General features: G+C 44.2%; 1 protein-coding gene across 3 annotated transcripts in view; it reads right to left on the bottom strand.

Moving 5' to 3' along the window:
* LOC140741214 (beta-1,4 N-acetylgalactosaminyltransferase 1-like) overlaps window positions 1-16,139 on the bottom strand; it is a 63,621-nt gene that overhangs the window by 17,723 nt on the left and 29,759 nt on the right. For all 3 annotated transcript variants that reach the window (XM_073071151.1, XM_073071153.1, XM_073071152.1), the window contains exons 8-9: window positions 14,035-14,127; window positions 9,818-10,005 (exon numbers count right to left, since the gene is read on the bottom strand). In XM_073071151.1, the coding sequence (XP_072927252.1) occupies window positions 9,818-10,005; window positions 14,035-14,127 (281 nt within the window). The remainder of the gene's footprint in view (window positions 1-9,817; window positions 10,006-14,034; window positions 14,128-16,139) is intronic.

The following is a 16,139-nucleotide window of genomic DNA, read 5'->3' as shown; positions in this document are numbered from 1 at the left end:
GAAGGTTTTGATGCAATGTTGGAGTATATTGGTGAAACCATAGCTGGAATACTGTGTATAGTTGTGTTCTCCATATTTAAGGATGGATGTACTTGCATTGGAGGCCATGTAGAGTCTCCTGGGATGAAGGGGCTGATCTCTAAAAGGAGCATGATCAGGTCCAGCACTCAGTGATGTTCAGGGGAATGAGAGGTGACCAGCATCAGAAACAGGATCAAGTTCATTTCCACTGTTGTATGTCGTGAAATTTGTTGTTCGGTGCAATACATAAAAATGTTACTGTGTTACAACAAGAAATAGAAACAAAATAAATTAGTGCAAAAGGAGAGTAAAAAGTTTAGTTGCGTTCATGGGTTCATGGTCTATTCTGAAATCTGATGACATAGGAGAAGCAGCTATTCTTGAATTTGGAAAAATGGGCTGGAAAAATGGCAGATAGAATATAATGTAGCCAAGTGTGAGGTTTTGCACTTCAGTAGGACCAGCCAGGGTGGGTCTTACACAGTGAACGGGAGGACACCGAGGAGTGCACTAGAACAAGGGGATCTGGGAATACAGGTCCATAATTCGTTGAAAGTGGTGTCACAGGTAGATAGGGTTGTAAAGAAAGCTTTTGGCACATTGGCCTTCATAAATCAATGTATTGAGTATAGGGGATGGGATGTTATGTTGAAGTTGTATAAGACGTTGGTGAGGCCTAATTTGGAGTATTTTGTGCAGTTCTGCTCACTTACCTACAGGAAAAATGTCAACAAAGTTGAAAGAGTGCAGAGAAAATTTACAAGGATGTTGCCAGGTCTGGAGGACCTGAGTTATAAGGAAAGATTGAATAGGTTAGGACTGTATTCCTTAGAACATAGAAGATTGAGAGGAGATTTGATAGAGGTAAACAAAATTATGAGGGGTATAAATCAGGTAAATGCAAGCAGGCTTTTTCCACTGAGGTGGGATGGGACTACGACCAGAGGTCATGGGTGAAGGGTGAAAGGTTTAAGGGGAACACGAGGGGAAACTTCTTCACTCAGAGGGTCGTGAGAGTGTGGAATGAGCTGCCAGTGCAAAAGGTCCATGCAAGCTCGATTTCAAAGCTTAAGAGAAGTTTGGGTAGGTTAATAGATAGTAAAAATCTGGAGGGCTGTGGTCCCGGCGCAGGTCGATGGGAGCAGCAGTTTAAATGGTTTCGACATGGACCAGAAGTCAAAAGGCCTGATTCTCTGCTGTACTTTTCTATGACTCTATAAATCCTTGAGCTGACCATAATGAAATATATAAGATCCTGAAGGTATTGATAGGGTATCCTGAAGGGTATAGAGTGGGTGCTGAGATCATATTTCCCCTGATGGGATTATCTATAACTAGGAGACATCATTTCAGAATATGGACCCCCCTCCCTCCCCCCCCCCATCTCAGAGGGAGATAAGGTAGGATTTAATTTCTTTGGAACTCTCTACCTCAGAGAACGTGGAGGGAGAGTTATTGAATAAATTCAGTGAAGATTGATACGCATTGACGCCACACGGGATTCAAGGGCTATGTGAAGAGAGCAAGGAAGTGATTCAGTAAAATCACAACTGATCCAATTTTGGTCTCAGCACTTACTGAATGGCTGAGCAGGGCCAAGGTGCCGATCCTATTGCCATTTTTTATGTTCTTGTGTCCCTTCAAGCCACCTGACCAGCTCAGCTATTTACAGTGGGCACCTGTGTCAAAGACTCTCTCTCAGCAAAATGCAACATCGCCAGCTCTCCCTTCCACAGGAAAGGGTGCCTTCAACCGGGCAGAGGGTGGTATGAGGTGACCACTTATCCTGAGTGCTGGGCTTAGGATCAGTTTGTCATGACAGGCCATAAATTTCATGAAATGAATGCTGGGAGTCAGCCACAGAGAGAGTGATCAGCGATCACTGTATAGCAAGCTGCTATTAGTGAGTGCCTGTCTCAGATTAGACAGCAGATGAAACCTAGAATCAGAATCAGGTTTATTATCACTGACATATGTCATAAAAATTGCTGTTTTGCAGCAGCAGTACAGTGCAAGAGATAAAATTTACTGAAAGTTCCAATAATAAATAAATAATGCAAAACAGGAATAGTGAGTTAATGTTCATGAACCACTCAGAAATCTAATGGCAGAGGGGTAGGTGTTCCTGTGGGTCTTCAGGCTTCAGTACTGTCTCCCTGATGATGTCCCGGATGGTGGGGGTCCATGAGGATGGATGTCGACTTCTTGAGGGATCACCTCTTGAAGATATGGGGAGGGTTGTGCCTCTGATGGAGCTGGCTGAGTCTACAACTCTCTGCAGCCTCTTTCACTCCTGCACATGGCAGGCTCTGATCAATCTATAGAAGCTTGTAAGGGTCTTTGGTGACATACCAAATCTCCTCAGATTCCTAATGAAGTATAGCCACTGGTGTGCCTTATCTGTGTTTGCATCAATGTGTTGGACCCAAGATAGATCCTCAGAGTTGCTAATGCCTAAGAACTTGAAACTGCTCACCCTTTCCGATGCTGATCCCTTGAAGTGGACTGGTGCATGTTCCCTTGACCTCCCCTTCCAGAAGTCCACAGCCATTTCATTGGTCTTGCTAATGTTGAGTGCAAAGTTGTCTCTGCCACACCACTCAACCAGCTGACTGAGGTCAAGCAGGAGGTGACTGGTTGTTAGCTGCAGTGCAGTGATTCTCCTACAGTTGGCATGGGGCACTGCTCTGGAACCTTGTGCTGCTGCAGAGCAGTTAACTCTGCCTGCCAGAGGAAGGTGCCACCCACCTTTGGTGCACGTTGGAATGGGCACACAGTTGTCTTGAGTACCCAGCTGCATTTTCCGCAGGGCTAACAACAGAAAGCCAGCAGAAGATAAGCAAACCACTTCCTCTTTTACAACCGGATGGAAGAGGCTGAATTGGCAACCACAAGCATTGTAGCTGGTACACTTGCTTTAACCATATAACAACTACAGCACGGAAACAGGCCATCTCGGCCCTTCTAGTCTGTGCCGAACGCTTACTCTCACCTAGTCCCACTGGCCCGCAATCAGCCCATAACTCTCCACTTAAAGGGAGTATTTAAAGAGTATTTAAAGGGAGTATTTAAAGAGAACAGTTTGTGGAAGTCGGTCATTTTCTTCGGCAGTTTAACGGGGGCACGACTGCGCAAGTGCGTGTAAGTCGGACCGTGAGGCAGCGGGAGTATTTAAAGAGAACAGTTAAATGGAGCGGGCGACTTTGTAGCGGGCGACAGAGTAGAGGGAGACAGAGTAGGAAGGCTTTGTCTCGAGAGGCTTCAGCGAGCAGAGGCTGAGGACAAGCTTCACTCCAAGTGAGGTAAGGCCAGGTAAGTTCCTTTAAAAGGAGAAAGTTACAAAAGTTGAGGCAAGTATTGGGTAGGTCATGGCAGCTGAGATCGGCCCGGTGGTTTGTTCATCCTGCAGCATGTGGGAAATCAGGGATACTTCCAGTGTCCCTGACGACTATGTGTGCAGGAAGTGTGTCCAACTGCAGCTTCCGGCAGACCGCATTGAGCGTCTGGAGCTGCGATTGGATTCATACTGGAGCATCCGCGATGCTGAGAAAGTCGTGAATAGCACGTTCAGTGAGTTGGCCACACCGCAGGTAAAGGCTACACGGGCAGAAAGGGAAGGGGTGGCCACTAGACAGTGTAGCAGTAGGCAGGTAGTGCAGGAGTCCCCTGAGGTCATTTCCCTCCTAAACACATATACTGTTTTGGATACTGTTGGGGGAGATGTCTCATCAGGGGAAGGCAGCAGCAGCCAAGTTCATGCCACCATGGGTGGCTCTGTGGCACAGGAGGGAAGGAAAAGGAGTGGGAGAGCTATAGTGATAGGGGATTTGATTGTAAGGGGAATAGATAGGCGTTTCTGCGGCCACAAATGAGACTCCAGGATGGTATGTTGCCTCCCTGGTGCAAGGGTCAAGGATGTCTCTGAGCGGCTGCAGGACATTCTGGAATGGGAGGGTGAACAGCCAGTGGTCGTGGTGCACATAGGTACCAACGATATAGGTGAAAAACGGGATGAGGTCCTACAAGGTGAATTTAGGGAGTTAGGAAATAAACTAAAAAGTAGGACCACAAAGGTAATAATCTCTGGATTACTACCAGTGCCACGTGCTAGTCAGAGTAGAAATAGGAGGATATTTCAGATGAATACGTGGCTTGAAAAATGGTGCAAGGGGGAGGGATTCAAATTTCTGGGGCATTGGAACCAGTTCTGGGGGAGGTGGGACTGGTTTAAACAGGACAGTCTGCACCTGGGCTGGACTGGAACCAATGTCCTAGGGGGAGCGTTTGCTACTGCTGTTCAGGAGGCTTTAAACTAATGTGGCAGGGGGATGGGAACAAGTGCAGAGAGACAGAGGGGTGTAAAATGAGGGTAGAAGCAAAAAGTAGTAAGGTGAAAAGTAAAAGTGGCAGGCAGGCAAATCCAGGGCAAAAAGCAAAAAGAGCCACTTTTCAACATAATTGTATAAGGGCTAAGAGTGTTGTAAAAACAAGCCTGAAGGCTTTGTGTGTCAATGCGAGGAGCATTCGTAACAAGGTGGATGAATTGAATGTGCAGATAGTTATTAATGAATATGATATAGTTGGGATCACAGAGACATGGCTCCAGGGTGACCAAGGATGGGAGCTCAACATCCAGGGATATTCAATATTCAGGAGGGATAGACAGGAAAGAAAAGGAAGTGGGGTAGCATTGCTGGTTAGAGAGGAGATTAACGCAATAAAAAGGAAGGACATTAGCCTGGAGGATGTGGAATTGATTTGGGTAGAGCTGCATAACACTAAGGGGCAGAAAACACTGGTGGGAGTTGTGTACAGGCCACCTAACAGTAGTAGTGAGTTTGGGGATGGCATTAAACAGGAAATTAGAAATGCATGCAATAAAGGAACAGTAGTTATACTGGGTGACTTCAATCTACATATAGATTGGGTGAACCAAATTGGTAAGGGTGCTGAGGAAGAGGATTTCTTGGAATGTATGCGGGATGGTTTTCTGAACCAACATGTCGAGGAACCAACTAGAGAGCAGGCCTTTCTAGATTGGGTATTGAGCAATGAGGAAGGGTTAGTTAGCAATCTTGTCGTGCGAGGCCCTTTGGGTAAGAGTGAGCATAATATGGTGGAATTCTTCATTAAGATGAAGAGTGACATAGTTAATTCAGAAACAAAGGTTCTGAACTTAAAGCAGGGTAACTTTGAAGGTATCAGACATGAATTAGCTAAGATAGACTGGCAAATGATACTTAAAGGGTTGACGGTGGATATGCAATGGCAAGCATTTAAAAATGGCATGGATGAACTACAACAATTGTTCATCCCAGTTTGGCAAAAGAATAAACCAGGGAAGGTAGTGCACCCATGGCTGACAAGGGAAATTAGGGATAGTATCAAGTCCAAAGAAGAAACATATAAATTAGCCAGAAAAAGCGGCACACCTGAGGACTGGGAGAAATTCAGAGTCCAGCAGAGGAGGACAAAGGGCTTAATTAGGAAAGGGAAAAAAGATTGAGAGAAAGCTGGCAAGGAACATAAAAACTGACTGTAAAAGCTTTTATAGATATGTGAAAAGAAAAAGATTGGTCAAGACAAATGTAGGTCCCTTACAGTCAGAAACAGGTGAATTGATCATAGGGAACTAAGACATGGCAGACCAATTGAATAACTACTTTGGTTCTGTCTTCACTAAGGAGGACATAAATAATCTTCCGGAAACAGTAAGGGACTGAGGGTCTAGTGAGATGGAGGAACTGAGGGAAATACATGTTAGTAGGGAAGTGGTGTTAGGTAAATTGAAGGGATTAAAGGCAGATAAATCCCCAGGGCCAGATGGTCTGCATCCCAGAGTGCTTAAGGAAGTAGCCCAAGAAATAGTGAATGCATTAGTGATAATTTTTCAAAACTCCTTAGATTCTGGATTAGTTCCTGAGGATTGGAGGGTGGCTAATGTAACCCCACTTTTTAAAAAAGGAGGGAGAGAGAAACCAGGGAATTATAGACCGGTTAGTCTGACATCGGTGGTGGGGAAAATGCTAGAGTCGGTTATCAAAGATGTGATAACAGCACATTTGGAAAGAGGTGAAATCATCGGACAAAGTCAGCATGGATTTGTGAAAGGAAAATCATGTCTGATGAAACTTATAAAAATTTTTGAAGATGTAACTAGTAGAGTGGATAGGGGAGAGCCAGTGGATGTGGTATATTTAGATTTTCAAAAGGCTTTTGACAAGGTCCCACACAGGAGATTAGTGTGCAAACTTAAAGCACACGGTATTGGGGGTATGGTATTGATGTGGATAGAGAATTGGTTGGCAGACAGGAAGCAAAGAGTGGGAGTAAACGGGACCTTTTCAGAATGGCAGGCAGTGACTAGTGGGGTACCGCAAGGCTCAGTGCTGGGACCCCAGTTGTTTACAATATATATTAATGATTTAGACGAGGGAATTAAATGTAGCATCATCAAGTTTACGGATGACACGAAGCTGGGCGGTGGTGTTAGCTGTGAGGAGGAGGCTAAGAGGATGCAGGGTGACTTGGATAGGTTAGGTAAGTGGGCAAATTCATGGCAGATGCAATTTAATGTGGATAAATGCGAGGTTATCCACTTTGGTGGTAAGAACAGGAAAACAGATTATTATCTGAATGGTGGCCGATTAGGAAAAGGGGAGGTGCAACGAGACCTGGGTGTCATTGTACACCAGTCATTGAAGGTGGGCATGCAGGTACAGCAGGCAGTGAAAAAGGCAAATGGTATGTTGGCATTCATAGCAAAAGGATTTGAGTACAGGAGCAGGGAGGTTCTACTGCAGTGAAAAAGGCAAATGGTATGTTGGCATTCATAGCAAAAGGATTTGAGTACAGGAGCAGGGAGGTTCTACTGCAGTTGTACAAGGCCTTGGTGAGACCACACCTAGAGTATTGTGTGCAGTTTTGGTCCCCTAATCTGAGAAGACCTTCTTGCCATAGAGGGAGTACAAAGAAGGTTCACCAGATTGATTCCTGGGATGGCAGGACTTTCATATGAAGGAAGACTGGATCAACTAGGCTTATACTCACTGGAATTTAGAAGACTGAGGGGGGATCTTATTGAAACATATAAAATTCTAAAGGGATTGGACAGGCTAGATGCAGGAAGATTGTTTCCTATGTTGGGGAAGTCCAGAACGAGGGGTCACAGTTTAAGGATAAAGGGGAAGCCTTTTAGGACCGAGATGAGGAAAAACTTCTTCACACAGAGAGTGGTGAATCTGTGGAATTCTCTGCCACAGGAAACAGTTGAGGCCGGTTTATTGGCTATATTTAAGAGGAAGTTAGATATGGCCCTTGTGGCTAAAGGGATCAGGGGGTATGGTGAGAAAGCAGGTACAGGGTTCTGAGTTGGATGATCAGCCATGATCATACTGAATGGCGGTGCAGGCTCAAAGGGCCGAATGGCCTACTCCTGCACCTATTTTCTATGTTTCTATGCTTCTATTCATTTCCTGTCCATATACTTATCCAATTTTGCTTTAAATGACAATACCGAACCTGCCTCTACCACTTCTACTGGAAGCTCGTTCCACACAGCTACCGCTCTCTGAGTAAAGAAATTCTCCCTCACGTAACCCCTAAACTTTTGCCCCCTAACTCTCAAATCATGTCCTCTTGTTTGAATCTCCCCTACTCTCAATGGAAAAAGCCTATCCACGTCAACTCTGTCTATCCCCCTCATAATTTTAAATACCTCTATCAAGTCCCCCCTCAACCTTCTATGCTCCAAAGAATAAAGACCTAACTTGTTCAACCTTTCCCTGTAACTTAGGTGCTGAAACCCAGGTAACATTCTAGTAAATCTTCTCTGTACTCTCTCTATTTTGTTGATATCTTTCCTATAATTCAGTGACCAGAACTGTACACAATACTCCAAATTCGGCCTCACCAATGCCCTGTTCAATTTTAACATAACATCCCAACTCCTATACTCTATGCTCTGATTTATAAAGGCCAGCATACCAAAAGCTTTCTTCACCACCCTATCCACATGAGATTCCACCTTCAGGGAACTATGCACCATTATTCCTAGATCACTCTGTTCTACTGCATTCTTCAATGCCCTACCATTTACTATGTATATCCTATTTGGATTATTCCTACCAAAATGTAGCACCTCACACTTCTCAGCATTAAACTCCATCTGCCATCATTCAGCCCACTCTTCTAACTGGCCGAAATCTCTCTGCAAGCTTTGAAAACCTACTTCATTATCCACAACGCCACCCACTTTAGTATCATCTGCATACTTACTAATCCAATTTACCACCTCATCATCCAGATCATTAATGTATATGACAAACAACATTGGACCCAGTACAGATCCCTGAGGCACACCACTAGTCACCAGCCTCCAACCTGACAAACAGTTATCCACCACTACTCTCTGGCATCTCCCATCCAGCCACTGTTGAATTCATTTTACTACTTCAATATTAATACCTAATGATTGAACCTTCCTAACTAACCTTCCATGCGGAACCTTGTCAAAGGCTTTACTGAAGTCCATATAGACAACATCCACTGATTTACCCTCGTCAACTTTCCTCGTAACCTCTTCAAAAAATTCAATAAGATTTGTCAATTGCTTTGACCAAGGTGAGGCCTAAAGATTGATACATCTTCTGTACAGGGCTCAGTGCCAAGAAAGCAGTGACCTTACGACTCTACAGTCATCAGAACGTTAACTCAAATGTCCTCATCTCAACCTTTTGTTCGCTAGTGATATACCACCCTGAATGAACCACTAGGAAAAGATCCCCCGAATCAGGAGAGGATTTGCCTTTTGTAAGTTGGGTCAGGCACACCTTCCCAAAAAGAATTGAACTGTACAGAGCCTCAAGAGCTACTGGCTTTCCAGAAGTGCTTTTGCTCACTTTGGTACTCAATTCCATGCAGTTGCAAATGCCAACTCTACCCGCATTAAATCACCTTCTTGTTGCTTTAATGGTGTGAGTATCAAATGTATGTTTAGCTTCAGATGAAGCAAACTTTAAATAGGTTGGGGAAGGCAGCAAACCTCCCATTGCTTCATGTTAAGCAAAAGTAATTAACATTAGTTGGATCAGGCAGCATCTATGCAGGGAAACTGACAGTCAATTTTTACCTTTTATCTGGACTGAAAGAGTGGAGGGGAGATAGTCAGTATAAAGAGGTGGAGGAAGGGGTGACATGATAGGTGAAGAGGGGTAATGGGCAGATGAGGGAGGGGAGAGTAGGAATAGAGACAGGTGATAGGTGGAACTGACCAAGGGTTGCAAAAGGTGGGATCTGATAGGAGAGGAAGGTGGAACAAGGAACCAAATAAGGGAAGTGGGGAGGGCAGATAAGAACAGTGGTGAGGCGGGGGGGTGGGAAGGTATGCAGTGGGAGGAGTGTGTGGGTGATAGAAAGATGGAGTAGATGAAAGGCCTGGAATCTTCCAGTGTCTAACAATCTCAGGATGTCCCAAGGACTTTGTGTCCACTGAGGCACATTTCAAGTGCAGTCTCTGATACAGCTTGGAAAACAAGGCAGGCAATTTGTGCACAGCAAGATGCCAGTTGATAATGAGAAAGCAAATCATTTCAACGTAGGAATGCACCTTGGCCAGCTTATTGCAGAAAAATCTCTTTGAAAGATAGGAGTCCCAACAATCCAGCACTTTCCTTGCACTCATCGCAGAGCTCTGGAACATTCTCTACTTCCAGACTAAACCACAACTCTCACACATTCACACAACTCTGCCAACCCCACCTTCCCAATCTTTTAAATCTCAAAAGACATGTAGTACCTTCCCAAATGGCATGATGTAATGCTCAATAAATGGTCCTTCAATCTTCTGTGGTTTCTCACTGTCATCCGCGATTACAATGGTGACATTGGGATAAAACTTCCTAATGCTCGATATCAGCTCCCTCAGCTTGTCGTACCTTAAGAATGTTTTGGTTGCTATAGTCACCAATGCACTGATGTTATATCCTAAAACACAGAGAATAGTTAGTGACCACCTTTACTTTTGGTGTTCTTCCGAGACCAATTTTTCAGACGGTCAGTCACCAAATAAATTTAAAGATGTGACAATTCTGAGTTCAGGCAGATTGCATATATCTAAAATAATAGATGGAAAATTCAGAATTAATATTTCATTCAAAAACAGAAAGCCAATATATAACTAATATTAAAACTATTAGTAAAAAGGGCAATAGAACATGTTCTGATAATTACCTTCAACTTCAAAAAATATCTTGAAATATGAAATACAAAAGGTAATAAAGTGGCACAGTGGGTAGAGCCACTGCCTCACAGCTCCAAAGACCAGGGTTCGATTCCAGCTTCCGGTGCTGTCTATGTAGAGTTTGCAAGTTCTCCCTGTGCCCATGTGGAGTTCTCCCAGGTGTTCCAATTGCTTTTTCCTCAAGCATATAGGTTAGTAGATTAATTGTCCACTGTAAATTCTACCAACTAACTGGTAGAACTGTGGCTGGTGATCAGAATGTTGCTGAGCATAGGGGGAAGAAGGGTGATATTAAAGAGGTGTTTAAAATCATAGATACTCACAACCTTTTTCCCAGGGTAGGGGAGTCTAAAACTAGAGGGTATAGTTTAAGGTGAAAGAAAAAAGATTTAAAGACCTGAGGGAGAATTTTCTCACACAGAGGAAATTAGCTATCAGAAAAGTGGTTGCGGTAGGTGTAATTACAACATATAAAAGACAGTTGGACAGGTATATGGATAAGAAATTTTTGGAGTGATGTGGGCCAAACATGACTAGCTCAAATAACTTCCCTGGTTGGCAAGTTGGGCTAACTGGGTTTGTTTCTTTCCTGCATAACTCTATAACTATGACTCAAAAATGAGGGGAGAGTAAAAATGGAATTAGTATAGGAATAGTGTAAATGAGGGGTTCCCAACCTGGGGTCCATCGACCCTTTGGTTAATGGTAAGGGTCCATAGCATAAAAAGGGTTGGGAACCCCTTGTGTAAATGGATGTTTGGGGGTCAGTACAGATGAAGTGGGCTGAGGAGTCTATTTCTGTGCTGTACAACATTGTGACCAACATGGTTCTCACCAAATTTTGATGGATGTGCCAGAGAGGGTAATCAGGGAGCCTGTAGTCGATGCAATTGATCTAGATGCTGTAAGGCCTTCAGTGAGGTGCATACACTTAGGATAACTAGTTGGCAGCAAAACAGAAAACAGCAATAAAGGATACATGTTCAGAGTGATGGGAAGCAGGAAGAAAAGTTCTCCAGATCTGAGCTGGGATTGCTGCAATTTACTCCTGTGATTTACAATTTCACCAGAGATCAAATAGATTTAATATTTGTGTGCTGCAGCAGATAGGAAGGAAAGAGTTAACATTGAGGTCACCAAATTATTGTGTACAGTTCTGGTCACCGAATTATAGGAAAGATGTCAACAAAATAGAGAGAGTATAGAGATTTACTAGAATGTTACCTGAGTTTCAGCACCTAAGTTACAGGGAAAGGTTGAACAAGTTAGGCCTTTATTCTTTGGAGCGTAGAAGGTTGAGGGGGGACTTGATAGAGGTATTTAAAATTATGAGGGGGATAGATAGAGTTGACCTGGATAGGCTTTTTCCATTGAGAGTAGGGGAGATTCAAACAAGAGGACATGAGTTGAGAGTTAGGGGGCAAAAGTTTAGGGGTAACACGAGGGGGAATTTCTTTACTTAGAGAGCGGTAGCTGTGTGGAACGAGCTTCCAGTAGAAGTGGTACAGGCAGGTTCGGTATTGTCATTTAAATAGGATAGGTATATGGACAGGAAAGGAATGGAGAGTTATGGACTGAGTGAGAGTCAGTGGGACTAGGTGAGAGTAAGCATTCGGCACGGACTAGAAGGGCCGAGATGGCCTGTTTCCATGCTGTAATTGTTATACGGTTATAAGATTTGGAGTAATAAATTTAGGACAGAGATGAGGAGGAACTGCTTTTCCCAGAGAGTGGTGAGTCTGTGCAATTCTCTGTCCAATGAAGCAGCGGAGGCTACCTCAGTAATTATACAAAATTTGTAAAATTTTGTAAAATTTGTATGGTTGGATAGATTTTTGCATAGTAGGGTGATTAAGGGTTATGGGGAAAAGACAGGTAGGTGGAGATGAGTCCATGGCCAGATCAGCCATGATCTTATTGGGAATGGTGGGGCAGGCTCGATGGGCCAGATGGCCGACTCCTGCTCCTATTTCTTATGTTCTTACGTTCTTATGTAAACTGTGTATAGTTGTAGTTATTGATGGATACAAAGGACACTCCATGTAACATCTGACCACAGAGATGGCATCATTCTGTGGCTGTCATACAGGGAAGAGCAATGGAGCCTTGGTTTCACAACTGTGCCAGAATTTGTGTCTGTGTATGGATGGCTCGAAGGGGAATAGGGCTACCCACCACATCCGCAATTACACACAGCTCAGTACATCACAGAAGCCAGGCTCCTCTGAATGGACTCTGTCTGTACTTCACACTGCTTCAGTAAAGCAGCTAGAAATCAAAGACCCCACCCATGTGGACATCCTCTCTTCTCTCTCCTCCAAGTGGGCAGAAGATTAAAAAAAAGCTTGAAAGCACAAGGATAGCTTCTGTCCTGCTGTTATCAGACTCTTGAATGGACTTCTCATACAGTAAAAGATTTTCTCCCGATCTCCCAATCTACCTCATCGTGGCAATTTATCTGTCTACCCGCACTGCACTTTCTCTGTAAATGTAACACTAGAGTCTACATTCTGTTGTTACCACTCCCTTATACTGTACTAACTCAATGTACTTGGGTATGGAATAGCATGCAGGCACTGTATCTCAATGCATGTGACAATAACAAGCCAATTACTTTACCCCACCCCAGCTCAAACTTTAAAACCAAATTAGAAACAAAGCTGCAATTGGAAGAGAATCATTCTGTTGAAGCACTCAGGCCGGTCCATTTCAAAGGCTGAAGTATTTCCCCCTTGGGTTGCTCTGTGTGCAGTGCACGCATGCCTCCTGATACCAGATGGATGACTGTGCTGACTTGGCCGACACCTCTCACTTTACCATGCTAATCTGTAGCAGCCCTTCCAGGCAGTGCAAGGCTGCCCACTGGAACCCACTGCACCATTGCAGTGCCAAAACATCCCCTTCAGTGGCCATGAAAAGCCTTCATATGTTGCTGCCCTCTGAGCTGTCGACAGGTCTCCTGGCTGGATCTACCTCTCTGAGTTCAAGGGAGACATGGGAGATCCTTTCAGAGATCAACATGGTCTATTCATTCTACAGAAGCAGGTTACAGCCCAGAAACAGGCCCTTCGGCCTACTGAGTCTGCACCAATGATCATCATTTATACTAATGGTATGCTAACCCATTTTATTCTAAACACAAGAGATTCTGCATATGTTGGAAACCTCAAGGAGCACACACAAAATGCAGCAGGTCAGGCAGCATCAGGACTCAGCCCGAAACGTCAACAGTTTACTCCTCTCCACAGAAACTGCCTTACCTGCTGAGTTCTTCCAGCACTTTGTGTGAGTTACCCATTTTATTCTCCCCACCACCCTTCTCTGATTCTACCTCTTCCCCTACACACAAGAGAATGATTTACAGCAGCCAGTTAAGCCCCAAACCCCGCATGTCTTTGGGGTGTGGGAGTAAACGGGAGCGGCTGAGGAAACACACGCAGTCACAGGGAGAAGGTACAAACTCCACACGGACAGAGGCAGAGGTCAGGATCGATCCCGGATCTCTGGAGCCGCAAGACAGCAGCTCAACCCACTGCACCACTATGCACCGATGACTACAAGCCCAATTAAATAGTTGCAGAGCAGAAGCCAGTGTCACAAAGTCTGTAGGGGAGCTCGGGTAGGAGATGGGGCACCAGTTCACCTCATCTGTTTGCTTGCTGGAGACAAATATCCGCCACAGGCAAACATGTTTAGTATGTCCTTCTGTTTAATCATTACAACCATGATTTTGACCCTTTGACAGCACTAACCTCAAGGCAGCTGCCACTGACCTGTTTTGCTCTTAGCATTATAAAGCTTCGGCATCACGGGATGCCTAATTTTTATGGTAAATGCGGCCTGGTGTCCAGATGTCTTGAACAACACTGAAAAACAAAGAGCATTGATAAATCATTTATCCGTGCAAGGTGATCAACCCGAGCAAAAGAGTGTGAAGAGCCTTCAAAGAGTAGGGAAAGGAGGAAAGAAAGCATTTCAGTGGAACCTTGCACATCCTTAGGACATCCTAGAGCCCCTTAGATTCCAAGGAACTACTTTTAAGCTGTAGACTCTGCTGCATGGAATGAAATTCTGGACTGTGCACAGCAAGCTCCCACAAACAACTTTGTAATAAGAACCAAACCACTGGAAGAACTCAGCAGGTCAGGCAGCATCTATGAAGGTAACTGGACCGTCGGTGTTTAGGCTTGAAACACTACATCTAGACTGTATTGAAATTTATTGTCATGTGCTGAATATCTCCAGAGTAAAATTGAGCCTTGGCCAGTGATATTTTTGACAGTGATTCAGTGAATTTGGCATGAGACAAACCACCAATTTCTTTGAAACAACTGGAACTTATCATCATCATCATGTGCCATACTCTGCCAGAGTCTCGGCGAACCACTTTCTTCCACTGCGATCTGTGGGCAGACAAACCTCTTGCATCTCTGGTGGTGAGGCTGGTCCACTTCTTGATGTTGTCGATCCAGGTTGTCCTCGGTCTGCCTCGGGAGCGGCTTCCTTCTAGTCTGCCTTCAAGCACATTGCATTCCAGTGTGTCATCAGTACTTGAGATGCGTCCAAAATAGCAAAGTTTCCTTTGGATAATGATTCCCAGAAGTATTGGTTTTGTGTCATTCTTTCCTAGGATGAAATTGTTTGATCTCCTTTCAATGTATGATATCCCAAGGATCCGTCTGTATGTCCACATCCCAAATGCTGTCAACTTCTTTTCATTAGCTGCTTTTAGGGTCCATGTTTCACAGTCATATAGGGCTACTGGCCAGACGAGACTCTTGAGGAGGCGTATCTTGGTGTCAGTGCTCACAGATCTATCTTTCCAGATGTTCCAGAGTTTGGTAGTGCTTGTGCGTGCCATTGCTAGCTTTCGCCTATTTCCTTGCTGCATTCGTTTGTGTCATTTAGTTCTGCACCAAGGTATATAAAGGAGGACACTTGTTTGATCTTGTCATTTCCGAAGTAGATGTCAGCTTGAATTGCAGTTTTGCTTATCACCATGACGTTGGTCTTTTTGCCATTTATCAGCAATCCAAATTCAGCAGAGACTTTTGCAACATTATTGAGTAGTGCCTGTAGCTCTTCATCTGTTGTGGCTATCAGGGCTGTGTCATCTGCGTATCTCAAGTTACTGATGGTTCTTCCTCCTATTTTAATGCCAGTGTTGTCTGGAATTGCCAGTCTCATGATCATCTCAGTGTAGATGTTAAAAAGGTGTGGAGAAAGGATGCAGCCTTTCCCATTGCAGAATGATTCAGTCTCGCCAGATGTGGTCCGAAAGCTGGAGGACTGCGTAGCATACAGTGTTTCTAGAAGAGCCACCAGGTGTGGTGCCAATGTATGTATTGAACTGCGAAGTGACACACAAAATGCTGCAGGAACTCAGCAACTCAGCATCTATGGAAAAGAGTGAACAGTTGACAGTTTGGGCCGAGGCCCTTCATCAGGACTGTACACACGACACACAGTGATGGTAAAGATGATACTGACTCTGAAGGTCTTCTATTGATCCCTCAGATAAGGGACGATACCAAATTGTTGCTACTTGATTTCAAAGCAAAATTGATCTGAACCACTGCAAATGGCTCATACTCTGTTCTGGACTGTGTGAGCAACCTTTATTGTGACTAAACTTCCATAAGGTACAGGAGGAGTCTAGCACCAGAGGGCACAGCCTCAGAATAGGATGTCTCCGTGGAACAAAAATGGGGAGAAATTTCTTTAGCCAGAAGGTGGTGAATCTGTGGAATTCATTGCCACAGATTGTTGTGGAGACCAATTCACTGAGTATACTTAAAGCAGCAGTTGGTAGAGAGAAGGTAGTAGAGTGGAATTAAGATGGATAATATATCAGCCATGATGGAAAGGCAGAATAGAC

The sequence above is a fragment of the Hemitrygon akajei genome, chromosome 18 (genome assembly GCF_048418815.1).
Source record: "Hemitrygon akajei chromosome 18, sHemAka1.3, whole genome shotgun sequence".
NCBI classification, from domain to species: Eukaryota; Metazoa; Chordata; class Chondrichthyes; order Myliobatiformes; family Dasyatidae; genus Hemitrygon; species Hemitrygon akajei.
This window is presented reverse-complemented; position numbering and strand designations above follow the sequence as displayed.